The sequence below is a fragment of the Bufo bufo genome, chromosome 2, assembly GCF_905171765.1.
Source record: "Bufo bufo chromosome 2, aBufBuf1.1, whole genome shotgun sequence".
In the NCBI taxonomy this organism is placed as follows: Eukaryota; Metazoa; Chordata; class Amphibia; order Anura; family Bufonidae; genus Bufo; species Bufo bufo.
Genome location: NC_053390.1, coordinates 466,382,684 through 466,399,085, shown reverse-complemented (window position 1 = coordinate 466,399,085; position 16,402 = coordinate 466,382,684). Strand labels below are relative to the sequence as shown.

Here is a 16,402-nt window from a genome sequence, read left to right as displayed (position 1 = left end):
GAGTCCACTTGATCGCGTTGTTGCGGATCTCTGTCTTCTTCTGTAATGTTGAGCTGCCGGCTAAGGACCTGTGGTGACGTCACATCACATGATCCAATCACATGGTCCCTCACCATGGTGATGAACCATGTGATTGGACCATGTGATGAGAACAGTGACGTCATCACTGGTCCCATTCCTGTGCACAGCAAAGAAGAAGACAGAAGAGATGCCGGCTGCGCGATCAAGTGGATTAAGGTGAGTTCAATATTTTTTTAAAATTTTTTAACCCCTCCAGCGCTACTGTACTATGCATTCTGTATTCAGAATGCTATTATTTTCCCTTATAACCATGCTATAAGGGAAAATAATACAATCTACAGAACACCTAACCCAAACCGAACTTCTGTGAAGAAGTTCGGGTTTGGGTACCAAACATGCTGATTTTTCTCACGCGCGTGCAAAACGCATTACAATGTTTTGCACTCGCGCAGAAAAATCGCGCATGTTCCCGCAACGCACCCACACCTTTTCCCGCAACGCCAGTGTGAAACCAGCCAAAATGTCTCTCTTTTTGACCTGGGGAATTAATGAATAAATGTGCATTTACTAAATTGCTCCTTACTAAACTATCTGTATGGTTTCTACCTGTATATTAGACTATAACTTCATTATTTTGTGCAATTTAGACCTTAAAATATCTATAATCTGATGATTAAGGCCTCATGCACACGACCGTTGTTGTGTTCCGTTCCGCAAAATGGGGTTCCGTTGTTCCGTGATCGGTTTTTGTTTCCGTGTGTCTTCCTTTATTTTTGGAGGACCACCAGACCTAAAGGAATATAAAAAAAAGTCTGAGACAGGTTTGCCATGCAAATGATAGGAAAGAAACGGACGCGGTTGACAATCTTGTGTGCCTCCGCGTTTTTTAGCGGTCCCATTGACTTGAATGGGTCCGCGAACAGTTTTCCGCGAAAATAATAGGACAGGTTATATTTTTTTGACGGACTGGAACCACGGATCACGGACGGTAAACGGTGCATTAGCCGAGTTTTCAACTGACCCATTGAAAATCAATGGGTCCGCAGAAAATCATGAAAAACGGCGCAACGGACACGGAATAAAACAACGGTCGTGTGCATGAGGCCTTATATGCTACTATTTAAATGGATACTGAGTGCAAAAAAAATATTGTCCCAGGGGCTCCACATGCTGTAAAAAATAAAGGAACTTGTACTCAACTAGGGTTGCCACCCGGCCGCTATCTCACCGGCAAGGCTGGTAATTTAATTGTCCTGCCGGTGACGGCAATTTTTTTGTACCGTGGTATTTTCCTTTGCAGACTGCTACTAATGAGCGCTTCCATTGCAGCACTCATTAGTGCAGCCTTTACCTAACCCCCCTACCTGACTGGATGTGCAGGACAGGACCTGTGAGACGTCATCACGCCTGAGAGCAGGTCCTGCCCTGAGCTTCCGGTCAGCAGAGAGTGTTCACCGCAGAGCGAGCAAATGGAGGAGGTGAGTGTTTTTTTTTTTTTTAGAAAAGCGAACTGGGGGCACTAATGGGGGCATTATTCTAACTGGGGGCACTAATGGGGGCATTATTCTAACTGGGGACACTAATGGGGGCATTATTCTAACTGGGGGCACTAATGGTGGCATTATTTTAACTGGGGGCACTAATGGGTGACATTATTCTTCCTGGGGGGCACTAATGGAGGGCATTAATTCTGGGGTGCCCTAATGGGGGCATTATTATTACTGGGAGCACTAATGTGGACAGTATTAATTCTGGGGGCACTAATGGGGGCATTATTCTAACTGGGGGCACTAATGGGTGACATTATTCTTCCTGGGGGGCACTAATGGTGCCATTACTCTTACTGGGGGTACTAATGGAGGGCATTAATTCTGGGGTGCACCAATGGGGGCATTATTATTACTGGGAGCACTAATGTGGACAGTATTAATTCTGGGGGTGCTAATGAGGGCATTACTATTACTGGGGGCACTAATTCTGAGGTGCACTAATGTGGACAGTATTAATTCTGGGGGCACTAATGGAGGCATGACTATTACTGGGGGCACTGATGGGGGCATTATTAATTCTGGGCAGCACTAATGGGGGCATTATTAATTCTTGCCGGCACTAATGGGGACATTAATATTACTGGGGGCACTAATGTGGACAGTATTAATTCTGGGGGCACTAATGGAGGCATTACTATTACTGGTGGCACAAATGTGGGCATTATTAATTCTGGGGGCATCAATATTATTGGGAGTCACGGTATGATAGCGACTTAACCCCCCCCCAAACCCCCCCCCCCCCCCCGGGCTTAACTTAGCCATATTTTGGGTTGGTAAAGGTGGCAACTCTATACTCAACTAGCCGATCCCTGATTGCTGCAGTTGTGACTGAGCCAATAATTAGGCTTTGGGCAGATTTAGAGGAGTGGCCTAGTATGTGTGCGCCCCACATATTGTCCCTCTTTGCGGTATTCATAATGTGGGAGGTAAGACCTAGAAAGCCTAACTGTAGAAATAATAAATAAGGTTCAAGCCTCCGCCACAAGATGTCATTCCCAGCGCAGGGGTCATACAGCACGCGCAGGTCAGGTGCGCTCAGTACGTCCTCGCCACGTTTCTGTGCGTGTTGTTGTTTTTTTACAATTACTTCCGGTTTTCCAAAAGCGCCATTTTGTGAAATTATCCCTGAAACCCTCCCTCGTTACGTCACAGCCGGCTTGTAACACGTGACTGTGCGATAACACGTGACTCTCTGACGTCTGGCGGCTCTTCCGGAGAGGGGGAACTACCGGTTGTTGACGTCAGAAGTTCCTTCCCGTTCATGGGATTTAGCCTTTACCCGTTGCTGCGAAGTGACTAGAGTAGGAGAAGCTGAGATGTCGGCGTATGAGAGCGCTCAGAAGGGGGCCCTGCGACTCAAAGGGATCGGCGATATCAGTGAGGGGAAAAGGTAAGGGAAGAAAAGCGCCGCCAGCTCTAGAGGATTCTGTCTTCTGCCAGGAGCCCGGTACAATCCCTAGGTCATCCCACTATGTATCAGGGGGCTTGTGCCGACTATGTGCGATCACACTGTGGTTTCATATGCAGATCCCACTGGTAATTCATGTGAATGCGCTCTTCTATACCAGGCATGCCAGTGTCACCAGTAGGAGGCTGGTGCCGCCACTGCAGTTTTGTTCCTTTTTTCATCGACGTCTTCTAAGAGCTGTAGCTTTTTTATTTCTCTGTCTACTTAGCCGTATGAGGGCTTGTATTTTACAGGTCAAGTTGTACTTTTAATAGCCCCATTTTGGGGTACACATAACTTACTAATTAACTTTTAACTCTTTCTGGGAGGGAGATGGGAAAAACAGCAATATTGCCACTGTGTTTTTACATTTATAAATTTTGTGGCGTTCATTTTTCTGTATAAATAACATCTTTATTTTCCAGGTCAATGCGATTACAGCGATACCAAATACTACTTTTTTTTTTTTTTTCTTTAACGTTTTACTATTTTTGAGCAGTAAACCCCCCCCCCCTTTTTCTTTCTATGGAGTTGTGAGGGCTTGATTTTTGCAGGATGACTTGTAGTTTTCATTGGTATAATTTTGTGGTAAATTCCACTTTATCGCTTGTTATAAAAAAAAAATTCGGTGGCGACTAAGAAAAAATTAGCAATTGTGTTTTTTTTTTTTTTTTTTTTTTTTTTTATGGTGTTCACTGTGCAGGTCTTTATAGGTATAGTAATACCAGACATGTAGGGAGATTATTATAATTTTTTTTTTTTTTTCAACGGGAAAAAAACTTTTTTTTACTACTTAATAGTCCCACAAGGGTACTATAACAGGCAATCTGTTGATTGCTTTTAAAATACAATGCACTATTTCTATAGTGCATTACATTTTTATGTCAGTGCTGTACTGACATTGACCAGCAGTCTGCACCAGAGAGGTATAGCCTGCTGAAAAAACACTCAAGGCTGGCTTGGGGCATATACTAGACCCCAGCCAGCCTTTACACACATCGGCACCCAGCAATCAAATTTGAGGGGTGCTGATGGGAGGCAGAGGGAGTCTGCTCCCTCTGTCACCGCTTACATGTGGTGGGCGTCATTGCCTGTGGCATGTAAGGGAGTAAACTGCCTAGATTGGCAGGAGTGTGGCTCTCATGTGAGAGCCGAGCCCTGCTCTCTGGGGCACGAGGACCCGTGAAAAGGTGACGGCCCAGCCTAAGGGTTCGTTTAAACGTATGTGTGAAGCCCGTTGCTGTATTGCGGATCCGCAATACACAGGCACCGTTCCGTGGCCATTCCGCATCACTGATGCGGACCCATTCATTTCAATGGGTCCACAAATCTGGAGATGCGGAACAGAACACTACAGAGTGCTTTCTGGTTTCCCGTTCTGTGCTTCCGCACCGCAAAAAGATAGCACTTGCTCTATATTTTTGTGGATCGGAAGGATCGCGGACCCATTCAAGTGAATGGGTCTGCGATCCCCATTCGCCTACCCCACAGACGGTGCCCATGCATTGCGGACCGCAATTTGCTCCTTCGTGACTTATTCCTTATTTGGCCAAGGCGTTATAAGATACCTCCTTGCTCCTAAAGGCTATATCTCGGGCTGTATAGCTTAATCTTTCTCTGTATAACTACATGATCCCAGCAGAGGGTTAAGGCTGAGTGCACATAAGTGGTTTTTATTGCCATTGTTCGACTCCATTACAGGAACGGAACAGTGAAAATAATGGTAGCGGTGTTTCTGCCAAATTGATGCAGATGAAGACTACTTGACAGACCTCATTGATTATTATGGGATCTGGTTTCCCTTAGAAAACCTGACATTTTACCAGACAAGAAAGCTAACCATGCTGTTTTGTCTTGAGGGTCGCAGCCTTCTCTCTGCTTACCAAGCACAGTGTCATACAGTGTATAGCGGCTGTGCTTGGTATTGTGCTCAGCCCTATTCACTTCTGTGGGGCTGAGCTGCTCCTAGGTCACGTGCGAGATGAACGTGTAGTCAGAAGGCCGTGGTACTACTGTGAGCGATGGTGCCTTCTCAAACAGCTGATCAGCAGAGGTCCTGGGTGCAGGACCCCACCGATCAGATGGGTCATCAGTTATAAAACTAATTATTTTATATCTCTCCTCTGTCTGTTTACCTGTACAACATGTACTTAGTTCTTAGATTTTTTTTTTCTTGACTCTTTTTGTAGCCATTATTTGTAATATACCATTTTGTGTTTCAGGAAGAAAAAGAAAGATAAAGATAAAAATAAGATGATGCAACAGATTTTGACCAACAATAAAAATGAAGAGGAAAAGAAGAAACCAGCTTTAGATAAAAGAACGCCAGCACAGATTGCATTTGAAAAGATGCAGGAGAAAAGAGTAAGTAAAATGACAGTTCGGTTCCTGGAGTCAATAATCTCCGATTCTGGAAATTGTGATGGGAGCTTGAAATGATTAAATCCACAGTTTAGAAACTTTCATGTTGCATGATTACCTTTCCTGTCAATGGTCCTAGTTAATATATCCACAGTAATAATGTGTTTAAAGTGACTAAATCAGAACTGGAATTGCTACTCCAAGCAAAGCTCTATTACCATATACATAGGCTGTGGAAGATACGGCCAGACAAAAACTGTTGCATACATTTATGACAGAAAGCGTCCGGATCCCATTATAGTCAGTAGGGATCTGTTGAATCCAGCAGTGCCAGATCCGGTGACTCACCCCCCCCCCCCCCATGTGCCGGTCCCATCACAGGTTATATATTTACCCTGTTCCCGCCGCTGCTTCTTCCTATACACGGATGGGGGGGAAGGTAGGGAGGCCCATTCCCGCCTGCCACTGGATGTTTTCATCCGTGTACAGGGAGAAGCGGCGGTGCGGGGTTCAGAAGGGAAGCGGGGTCAATATGTTACTTGTGAGGGGCCCTGCATATGGGGGTCTGTTTGAGAAATTGGATAACCCATTTAAAGTGCTATTCCTTTAACTAAAAGTTATACCCTATGCACTGGATAGAGGTTACTAACTGATTGGTAAGGGTCCTGTTCGCTGATGGAGCATGCGCCCTGTCATTCCATTCATTCTCTATGGGACTGCTGGAGATACCACAGTACAATGCTCAGCTATTTACAGAACTCCCATAGAGAATGAATGGAGCATTAGGTCGCATGCTTAGTCTTCTGCTCCCTCAGTACTGGAGCACAGGAGCGCTATTTAGCAGTCAGATTTTCACTATCCATTAGTTATTCCATATCTAGTATATTGAGGATAACATTGTTAACAGAATACCCCTTAAGGGCTCATTTTAACAACCGTATCTGTTTTGCGGTCTGATTTTTGCAGAACGGCCAGCCCTATGATAGAAGTACCTATTCTTGTCCACAATTCTGGGCAAGAATAGGACATGTTCCATCTTTTTTGCTGGGCCACGGAACGGAAGTTCACAATGTGCTCTCCGCATCTTTTGCGTCCCCATTGAAATGAATGGGTCTGAATCTGTTCTGTAAAATTGCGTAACGGGGTTTTGACCCTTCACTATTGACGACCCTTGTGTCAGCATATGATTTGCACTGTGATTAGTTTGTTTATGTTGTGATAAAATAATGCTTATTTTATCTTCCTTTTTTTTTTTTTTTAAGCAAATGGAAAGAATTTTAAAGAAGGCTTCAAAAACACATAAACAGAGAGTTGAGGCAAGTAATATGTTAATGCAATTGAATATGTACACAGTCGAGTCACATTATGATCACTTTATTTCACATGCTCAGTCTACTTACAAGATAAAAACTTGAGGTTCAGCATATAAAATTCATAATACCCGACCGGTTTCGCCATGCGACTTTCTCAAGGGCATCGCATTACATAGTGGCCTCGACATCTAAGAGGTGTCACCCTTGGTCTCTGAGGTAGCCAGGTGCCTAACATTGTCCTCTCTGTCTGCCATGTATGTAAGCCTATTAAACCATTCTAGGGGCAGTGTCTGAGAGGCTGTCAGTGTAAAATGACAGGCATGATTCACCTCTATACCCTACATAAGTATTGCTGTGATTGATCAAATAATCTCATGTTCAAGTCCCCTTCTGGGACTAGAACATGTTAAAAAAAAAAAAAGGGTGACGCTAGGGAGGCTCGTCCCCTCCTGCCATTGGCAGTTCTTCCCCCGACACCGGATGTTTTCATCCGTGCATGGGGAGAAGCAGCAGAGTGGGGTAAGTGTGTTCATTGCGAGGTGCCCGGCATATGGGGGGGCATTTTATATTCTTGGATAACCCCTTTAACTATCATGTTACTTATTCCGCATGGTAAACAGCCATAAAAAAAAAAAAAAAATTGTTTTTGTTCATCCACTCTCCAATACATAGTATATAAAAACTATCAAAATGTCACATAAACCCTACCAATGAGAATTACTGACCTGCAGAATACATTTTTATCATTTATACCGCATGGTGAACACCATAATATCCCTAATAAAACAATATCAGGTTTGCAGTTTTGTTTTGTTTTTTATTTCATTCATCCTGCCTACTAAAAAGGAATGAAGAGCGATCAAAAGATTGTATGTACCCCAAAATTGTACCTATAGACTACAGCTCATCCCTAAATAAAAACATAAAAATGTTATCTTTGAAGGCGGTGACACAAACTGGAGAGAGTGCTATGACAGAGCATTTTTTATAATTCTGACATAAAAAAAAAAAAAATTTTGATAAGTTAGTGACACTATTTCTGACAGACTACTGTTAATGTTTTGTCTTTTTTTTTTTTTCAGGATTTTAATCGACATTTGGACACCCTTACTGAACATTATGACATTCCTAAAGTCAGCTGGACCAAATAATCCTATTTATACCTTCATGGACATGATACATTCATGACATCTTTTTTTTTGTTTTGTTGTTGTGTTTTTTTTAACTTGGTGTGTCATTTAAATAAACTTGTGAACAACTGTTCGTCTTCTAAACTAATAAGTTTATTCATTAGAGTATTTGGCACTGGTAGACATTTTTGTAATAGGCTTTTATTAAGGCTACTTTCACACTGGCGTTTCACGGATCCGTTATAAGGATTTGAAAGACTAATTCAAACAGTGATCTTTTATGCGGATCCGTTCTAACGGATCCGCTTGTAAAACGGATCAGTTCGTTGCGTCTGCATCCGCTCAGCGGATCAGTTTTTTCTAACAAAGGTGTAAAAAGGTGTGCCTCACAAAGTCCTCCCACTTTCAAAAAGTATTAAAGCAGAGGTACACCTCTATTCAGGCTCATTGTATATCGGAAGCATGTTGCCTGCACACTTGCGTCTCCGATTGAGGTTTCAAATTCTGAAAGCTAGATGGAGCAGAAGAGACCAGGAAAGAAGATGTCTGTATTGGATACACCCTGTAAGTTCAAAAAGGATGACCAGAGGGTTTTTTTCTGTACTTTATTTGGAGTTGCATGCAAATCCCGAATTTTTTTTCAATTATATGCGCATGAGTTATGACCAGCTCCTGCAGCGCATTACTTCGACCATTGAAAGTCAGGATACCCGATACAGAAGGGCCATTTCACCATCAGAGAGGCTAATGGTGACAATAAGGTAAAAGTTTATTTATATTTAGATAGTTTTTATATATATATATTTTTTTTTTTATAAACTTTTTTTTTTTTGTTTATAAGGTTTCTTACTACTGGAGAAAGCCTTACATCATTACATTTCCAATATCGTATTGGAATTTCGATACTCTGTGGAATAGTAAAGGATACTTGTTGTGCATTGTGGGCAATATTGCATGAAGACTTTATCCCGCATCCAACAACTGAACGATGGCTTCAAATAGCTGACAAGTTTATGAAAACCAGCCAATTCCCTAATTGTGTAGGAGCAGTGGATGGCAAACATATAAGGATTGTTAAGCCTTCAGGAAGTGGATCTGAATTTATTAATTATAAAAAATATTTCTCCATTATTTTAATGCCGATTGCGGATGCTGATTATCGTTTTGTTGCTGTTGACATTGGAGCATATGGACGGACAAATGACTCCATGGCTTTCAAAACCTCCTCTATGGGACGCCTCCTGTATTACAAGCAATTTGGATTACCACCTCCAAGACCGTTGCCAGGTACAGATGGACCTCCCATGCCATTTGTTATAGTAGGGGACGAGGCGTTCCAAATGTGTGAAAACCTCATAAAGCCATACTCCAGCCGTGACTTGAACTCTACAAAACGGATTTATAACTATAGACTGACAAGAGCTAGACGACTGGTGGAGTGCGCCTTTGGGATTCTAGTTGCAAAATGGCGTATTCTCAACAAAGCCATTAACCTCAAAGTAGAAACCATAGACGATGTTGTGAAGGCTTGTGTAGTGCTACATAATTATCTTTTATTGGAGGAACCACTACGTCTGGACCCGCAAGAGGTTTATTGTACACTGACTAGGATACAAAATGTGTCATATCGCTCTACCCTCGCCGTTGCTGTTTTGCCAATTACTTTGTCTCTGAAGCAGGTAGAGTGAATTGGCAAAATAATGTTTTGTAAATGTTTGTAATGTTAAATTTTTTTATAAATAAAAATTATTTAATTTATCACACCTGGTGTAATCTTTTATTTAGTTTACCAACAGAGGTCTAGTCATTATGGATAAAGACGTACTGTGTTCATCCATAGTGCTACCATGTGCTGGACTACGTCCATCTGTGATTGCGGTGCGATTCCCGCACTATTGTGCCTGCTGTAGCCCTGCCATAGCCGGTCAAACAGCTATGGCATGGCTACAGCTAGGCGTCCACAGTCTTTTTGTCTAGGTCTAGACGACGACATTTGTTGCGCGACATCGTGTTACAGCAATTTTGCAAAACAATTTTTATAATGATAGTCTATGGTGTTGCACTGCTACAGGCTGCAACGCAACAGTGTTAAAAAATCCATTCGCGATGGATTTATTAAACGACTGTCGCGTCTCAGCATGTCGCATTGGGACACCATAAACCATCCTTATAATAATTATAGTGCAAAATTTGTGCGACCAAAAGTCGAAAAACAAATGTCTCAGTGTAGTTTTGCTGTATCTATTGCCCTACTTAGTGTCGTCATATATACCTAGCCAAATTAAAACACACTTTGTCGGAATTCTCCGCCACGCAGTTTGTTCACGCATAGAAAGGGCTGACAAAAACAAACGCATGTCAAGGTAGAGCATTCCAGCATGAAGTGTTGATGTGATTGGCTGGGCGCAGTTACCTAATCAGCTCTGAACCCGGTCAAAGACTGACAGCATTATGTTCATTTCCTGTCCCTTGTGGTAATGACGATAATTTCATTGACAGCATCATCTTTGCTAAAGAGCAAAATGAAATAATTTTTACTCTCTAGTAAATTCAATGGTGGATGATGCGGATTCACTTGTACCGTGGAGTCCCACAAGGGTTCATTTGGATTAGAACAAGATTGGCAGATCAACATGCTTATAGCTTGTTCACGAGCCAATCAGCTAGAATCTGATCAATAAACAGCTTTTTGTAAGCCCGTTATTGATCGTGCTCTAAATTTATTTTCTACCTTTTGATACTACAGGTGTGGGCAAAATAAATTTACTAACAAAAAATTTTGTTATACTATTTTTGTATTTTCAAGAATTTTACTTTACCTACAGCTGTAGTGGACATAGTGTGAGATAGAATAAGAAAAAAAATCACACAGTATGTTCAAAAATATAACCTTTATTTTTAACTGAATACATTTTTAAATAAAATAATTTCTTGGAAAAAAACCCGATAAATTAGAATAACTGTGAGGGGAGGTGGAACGTTGAGGTGGGTGGGGGGCGGTGCATGATTTCCCACGACCCGTTCTCCATCAAATTTTGGAACTTATGTTCGGGAGTCATTTGGTCCATTCGGGAGACATAGGTTAGCAGGTAATGCTCGTTGTCAGAGAGTTGACGTGCCGACTCCGCCCCCTCCACTCGGCGTGCCAAGTCTTCCAAAGCTCGACGCATCTCATCTGCAAAACCTATCTAGAGCATCGGAAACTATCTCTACAAGGTCCCCATATTCCTCCCGACGGCTCCTACCGGATCTCCTGCTATTCAGCATAGCTCTCACATTTTGTCGCCAAGTAGAGAGCGTACGCTGAAAAGAGGGACCCGGTAGGGGACCAGGATTGACCCGAACCGGTGAATGAGGGACAGGAGGGCTGGTGGTGGCGGCCGGTTCAGGGTCCGCTTCAAGAGAGGGTTCAGGCTCCCGAGTGCTGCTGTCAGTTCTGTGGAGAGAAAAAATATTAAGGTTTTTTATTAATAATTACAGTATCTGACATTGTCTACTTCATAATGTAGATGGCTGCATGAGAGAAAGGTGTTGATACTTAGAAGATAGTTCAGAGAAGAGCTACTAAACTAGTACATAGATTACAGGATAATAATTACCTGGAAAGATTAAAGGACCTTAACATGTATAGCTTGGAAGAAAGACGAGACAGAGGGAATATGATAGAAACTTTTAAATACATAAAGGGAATCAAGGTAAAAGAGGAGAGAATATTTAACAAAAATTGCTACATGAGGACATAGTTTAAAATGAGGGACAAATATTTAAAAGTAATATCCGGAAGTATTACTTTACTGAGAGAGTAGTGGATGCATGGAATAACCTTCCTGCAGAAGTGGCAGCTACAAATACAGTGAAGGAGTTTAAGCATGCATGGGATAGGCATAAGGCCACCCTTCATATAAGATAGGGCCAAGGGGCTATTCATAGTATTCAGTATATTGGGCAGACTAGATGGGCCAAATTTTTATTTTCTGCAAACACATTCTATGTTACTATAGGTCAGAGCTACCTTTTTCTACATAATCCGTTTACAGCAGGAATTGTTGATCTATTACTGGGATGGCCAACCTGTGGCTCTACAGCTGCTGCAAAACTAGAACACCCAGCATGCCCATACATCCTTAAGCTACCATCATACAGCAGGGCATGGTGGGATTTGTATTTTTACAACAGCTGGAGATCCACAGGTTGGCCAGACCTGATCTATTGTCCCTTATGACCTTTTCAGGCAGAATGAGATGACTGATTCAGAGATTCCTTTGTCTCACACAATCTTTTCAAGACAGAAGTCTGGATCTATTGTAACTTTTAACTGTAGTAGGATAAGTGAGATAAAGTTGTCATAGATTCCTTTGTCTCTCAAATCCTATTACAGACAAAAGTCTAGATCTATTGACCTGTATGATGTTGAATGAGATAAAGGTGTTAGAGATTGCTTTGTCTCACACAAACCTTTGCGGACACAGGGTGAATAAAGAAAAATCATTTTTAAATCTGAACTAAAAATAAAAAAAATTTACCTTGCAAGTCCCAGCGTTCGACGTAGGAACCCCAGGGCCGCAATACGACAATATGGCGTCCTTGAGGTTGCTCCGGAACCACTCGGGGCCTGAACTTCTTTATTGTAGTCTCTTGAAGCGGTCCAGCATTGACCGCCACCGAGTGATAACCTTGTCCACTGTTGAAATTTTTTAAAAAAAAGGGTTATTGTAATTATATTATTATTGTTTACTAGGTTTAACATTATACATGAGTTATAGATGTACTTACCACATTCTTTCTGATCCTCCCAGCCACTGAACAAAGATTCGGCAATCTCCCTCCAGAGCCACTGGGTCAGATGGTGGTCAGCATGTTGTCGGTCGATGTGGTCCCATAATGCGGGACGCGCCTCCACCAGCTGGATAAGGAGTTCGTTATCTTTGGTATGAATTACAAACTCCCTATCTTCCCTGGTGGAGACTATGGAACCCTTGAACCAAAAAAAGAAAAAGATACATTATATAATGTACGAAAGAAAAATTATTTTAAAAACCTAAGTCTTTGATACTTACACGTCCCCGACCGCTACGGCCTCTCCCATGGACTCTGGAGGGGATTGGGGGATCCTGCCTGGCGGATCTAGTAGAAGTTTCCTTAAACAATAAAAAAAAATATGGTTAAAACATGAAGTTTTTGGTATAATATAGATATATAGAAATATACATACTTGATGCAGGTCCTGGTCCATTATCATCTCCACCTCCCCTCGATGATTCGGATTCCCTTGAAGTAGAAGTCCTCGCTGGTGAGGCCACTGGCGTTACAGCGGAGCTGGTCGATGATGAAGACTATAAAAAACGGATAGAATATTTAAAAACAATGAATGTTGTTTTAAATTGAAAATAGAAATTGTTGCGTATACTATGGTTCAATATCGATGATAACGATATTACAAAATTTATCGCGGTAAGGGTATATATTGTGAAGAATGCAAATTTTGAAGTTATAAAAGACTAGGGTCAAAAAGGTGATAATACTGTATAGTGAGTTTGGCTACAATGAGACATTATACTGTCTGGGGGCCATAATGAGACATTATACTGTATGGGGCCCACAAGGTGACATTATATGGTATGGGGCCCACAAGGTGACATTATACGGTATGGAGCCCACAAGGTGACATACTGTATGGAACTACGTATCGATTGACCTCACAGTACATGTCAACGTTTACTATTTTAGAAAACTAACTGATGGTCACTAGGGACCTAAATACGTCTTTGGATCATGTACTGTTTTTTAGTTAAAACTTCATTTTTATTGTTTTATTTAATACACATTGTCATTTCTTATCTCTATATATACATTAACAGACAATTTAAAACTATCAGTGGTGCGGGCTAGCTCTATCTTATTGTTTATATTTTTTACTGTTTATTATCACAGTTATTTCTGGCCTATTTTTTTCTGGTATTTCTACTACTGTCGCCTGTATAGCTATTTATATACGGTATGGGGGCCACAAGGTGACATTATACGGTATGGGGGTATACAGGGAGACAGTGGTGGATGGTGCAAAGTTGACATTATACTGTATAGGTGACATCATAAGGAGACATTGATACAGCATGCTGTCATGCTGGTACACTAAGGCCTCTTTCACACTTGCGTTGTCCGGATCCGTCGTGTACTCCATTTGCCGGAGGTGCCCGCCGGATCCGTAACACCGCAAGTGAACTGAAAGCATTTGAAGACAGATCCGTCTTCAAAATGCGTTCAGTGTTACTATGGCACTCAGGACGCTATTAAAGTCCTGGCTGCCATAGTAGTAGTGGGGAGCTTAGGGGGGGGCAGTATACTTACCGTCCGTGCGGCTCCCGGGGCGCTCCAGAATGATGTCAGAGCGCCCCATGCGCATGGATGACGTGATCCATGCGATCACGTCATCCATGCGCGTGGGGCGCCCCGACATCACTCTGAAGCGCCCCGGGAGCCGCACGGACGGTAAGTATACTGCTCCCCCGCTCCCCACTACACTTTACCATGGCAAACAGGACTTTAGCGTCCTGGCAGCCATGGTAACCATTCAGAAAAAAGCTAAACGTCAGATCCGGTAATGCGCCGAAACGACGTTTAGCTTAAGGCCGGATCCGGATTAATGCCTTTCAATGGGCATTAATTCCGGATCCGGCCTTGCGGCAAGTGTTCAGGATTTTTGACCGGAGCAAAAAGCGCAGCATGCTGCGGTATTTTCTCCGGCCAAAAAACGTTCCGGTCCTGAACTGAAGACATCCTGATGCATCCTGAACGGATTTCTCTCCATTCAGAATGCATTGGGATAATCCTGATCAGGATTCTTCCGGCATAGAGCCCCGACGACGGAACTCTATGCGGAACAGAACAACGCAAGTGTGAAAGAGCCCTAACATGTACTTACCACTTCTTGAATTCTGCGGTGCCTTCTGGGCGGCCTAGGTCTCGCGCCTTTTTGCGATCTGTAGAGATATATTGCAAAAATTTGTACACTGCTCAAAAAAATAAAGGGAACACAAAAATAACACATCCTAGATCTGAGTTAATTAAATATTCTTCTGAAATACTTTGTTCTTTACATAGTTGAATGTGCTGACAACAAAATCACACAAAAATAAAAAAATGGAAATCAAATTTTTCAACCCATGGGGGTCTGGATTTGGAGTCGCACTCAAAATTAAAGTGGAAAAACACACTACAGGCTGATCCAACTTTGATGTAATGTCCTTAAAACAAGTCAAACTGAGGCTCAGTAGTGTGTGTGGCCTCCACGTGCCTGCATGACCTCCCTACAACGCCTGTGCATGCTCCTGATGAGGTGGCAGACGGTCTCCTGAGGGATCTCCTCCCAGACCTGAACTAAAGCATCTGCCAACTCCTGGACAGTCTGTGGTGCAACGTGACGTTGGTGGATAGAGCGAGACATGATGTCCCAGATGTGCTCAATTGGATTCAGGTCTGGGGAATGGGCGGGCCAGTCCATAGCATCAATGCCTTCGTCTTGCAGGAACTGCTGACACACTCCAGCCACATGAGGTCTAGCATTGTCTTGCATTAGGAGGAACCCAGGGCCAACCGCACCAGCATATGGTCTCACAAGGGGTCTGAGGATCTCATCTCGGTACCTAATGGCAGTCAGGCTACCTCTGGCGAGCACATGGAGGGCTGTGCGGCCCTCCAAAGAAATGCCACCCCACACAATTACTGTTCCAATGCCAAACCGGTCATGCTGGAGGATGTTGCAGGCAGCAGAACGTTCTCCACGGCGTCTCCAGACTCTGTCACATGTGCTCAGTGTGAACCTGCTTTCATCTGTGAAGAGCACAGGGCGCCAGTGGCGAATTTGCCAAACGTCCTCCACGGTGTTGGGCTGTAAGCACAACCCCCACCTGTGGACGTCGGGCCCTCAAATAACCCTCATGGAGTCTGTTTCTGACCGTTTGAGCAGACGCACATTTGTGGCCTGCTGGAGGTCATTTTGCAGGGCTCTGGCAGTGCTCCTCCTGTTCCTCCTTGCACAAAGGCGGAGGTAGCGGTCCTGCTGCTGGGTTGTTGCCCTCCTACGGCCTCCTCCACGTCTCCTGATGTACTGGCCTGTCTCCTGGTAGCGCCTCCATGCTCTGGACACTACGCTGACAGACACAGCAAACCTTCTTGCCACAGCTTGCATTGATGTGCCATCCTGGATAAGCTGAACTACCTGAGCCACTTGTGTGGGTTGTAGACTCCGTCTCATGCTACCACTAGAGTGAAAGCACCGCCAGCATTCAAAAGTGACCAAAACATCAGCCAGGAAGCATAGGAACTGAGAAGTGGTCTGTGGTCACCACCTGCAGAACCACTCCTTTATTGGGGGTGTCTTGCTAATTGCCTATAATTTCCACCTGTTGTAATGCGTTTTGCACTCGCGTGAGAAAAATCGCGCGTGTTTGGTACCCAAACCCGAACTTCTTCACAGAGGTTCGGGCTTGGGATCGGTGTTCTGTAAATAATATTATTTTCCCTTATAACATGGTTATAAGGGAAAATAATAGCATTCTGAATACAGAATGCATAGTAAAA

At 43.1% G+C, this 16,402-nt stretch overlaps 1 protein-coding gene across 1 annotated transcript; it reads left to right on the top strand.

Annotated features, from left to right (window-relative positions):
• The first annotated feature begins 2,754 nt into the window (after positions 1–2,754).
• FAM32A (family with sequence similarity 32 member A) lies at positions 2,755–7,975 on the top strand. The gene is made up of 4 exons (XM_040417668.1): positions 2,755–2,961; positions 5,241–5,382; positions 6,642–6,695; positions 7,775–7,975. The coding sequence occupies exons 1-4, from the start codon at positions 2,888–2,890 to the stop codon at positions 7,841–7,843; spliced, it is 339 nt and encodes a 112-aa protein (XP_040273602.1). The 5' UTR covers positions 2,755–2,887; the 3' UTR covers positions 7,844–7,975.
• The last annotated feature ends 8,427 nt before the right edge of the window (positions 7,976–16,402 follow it).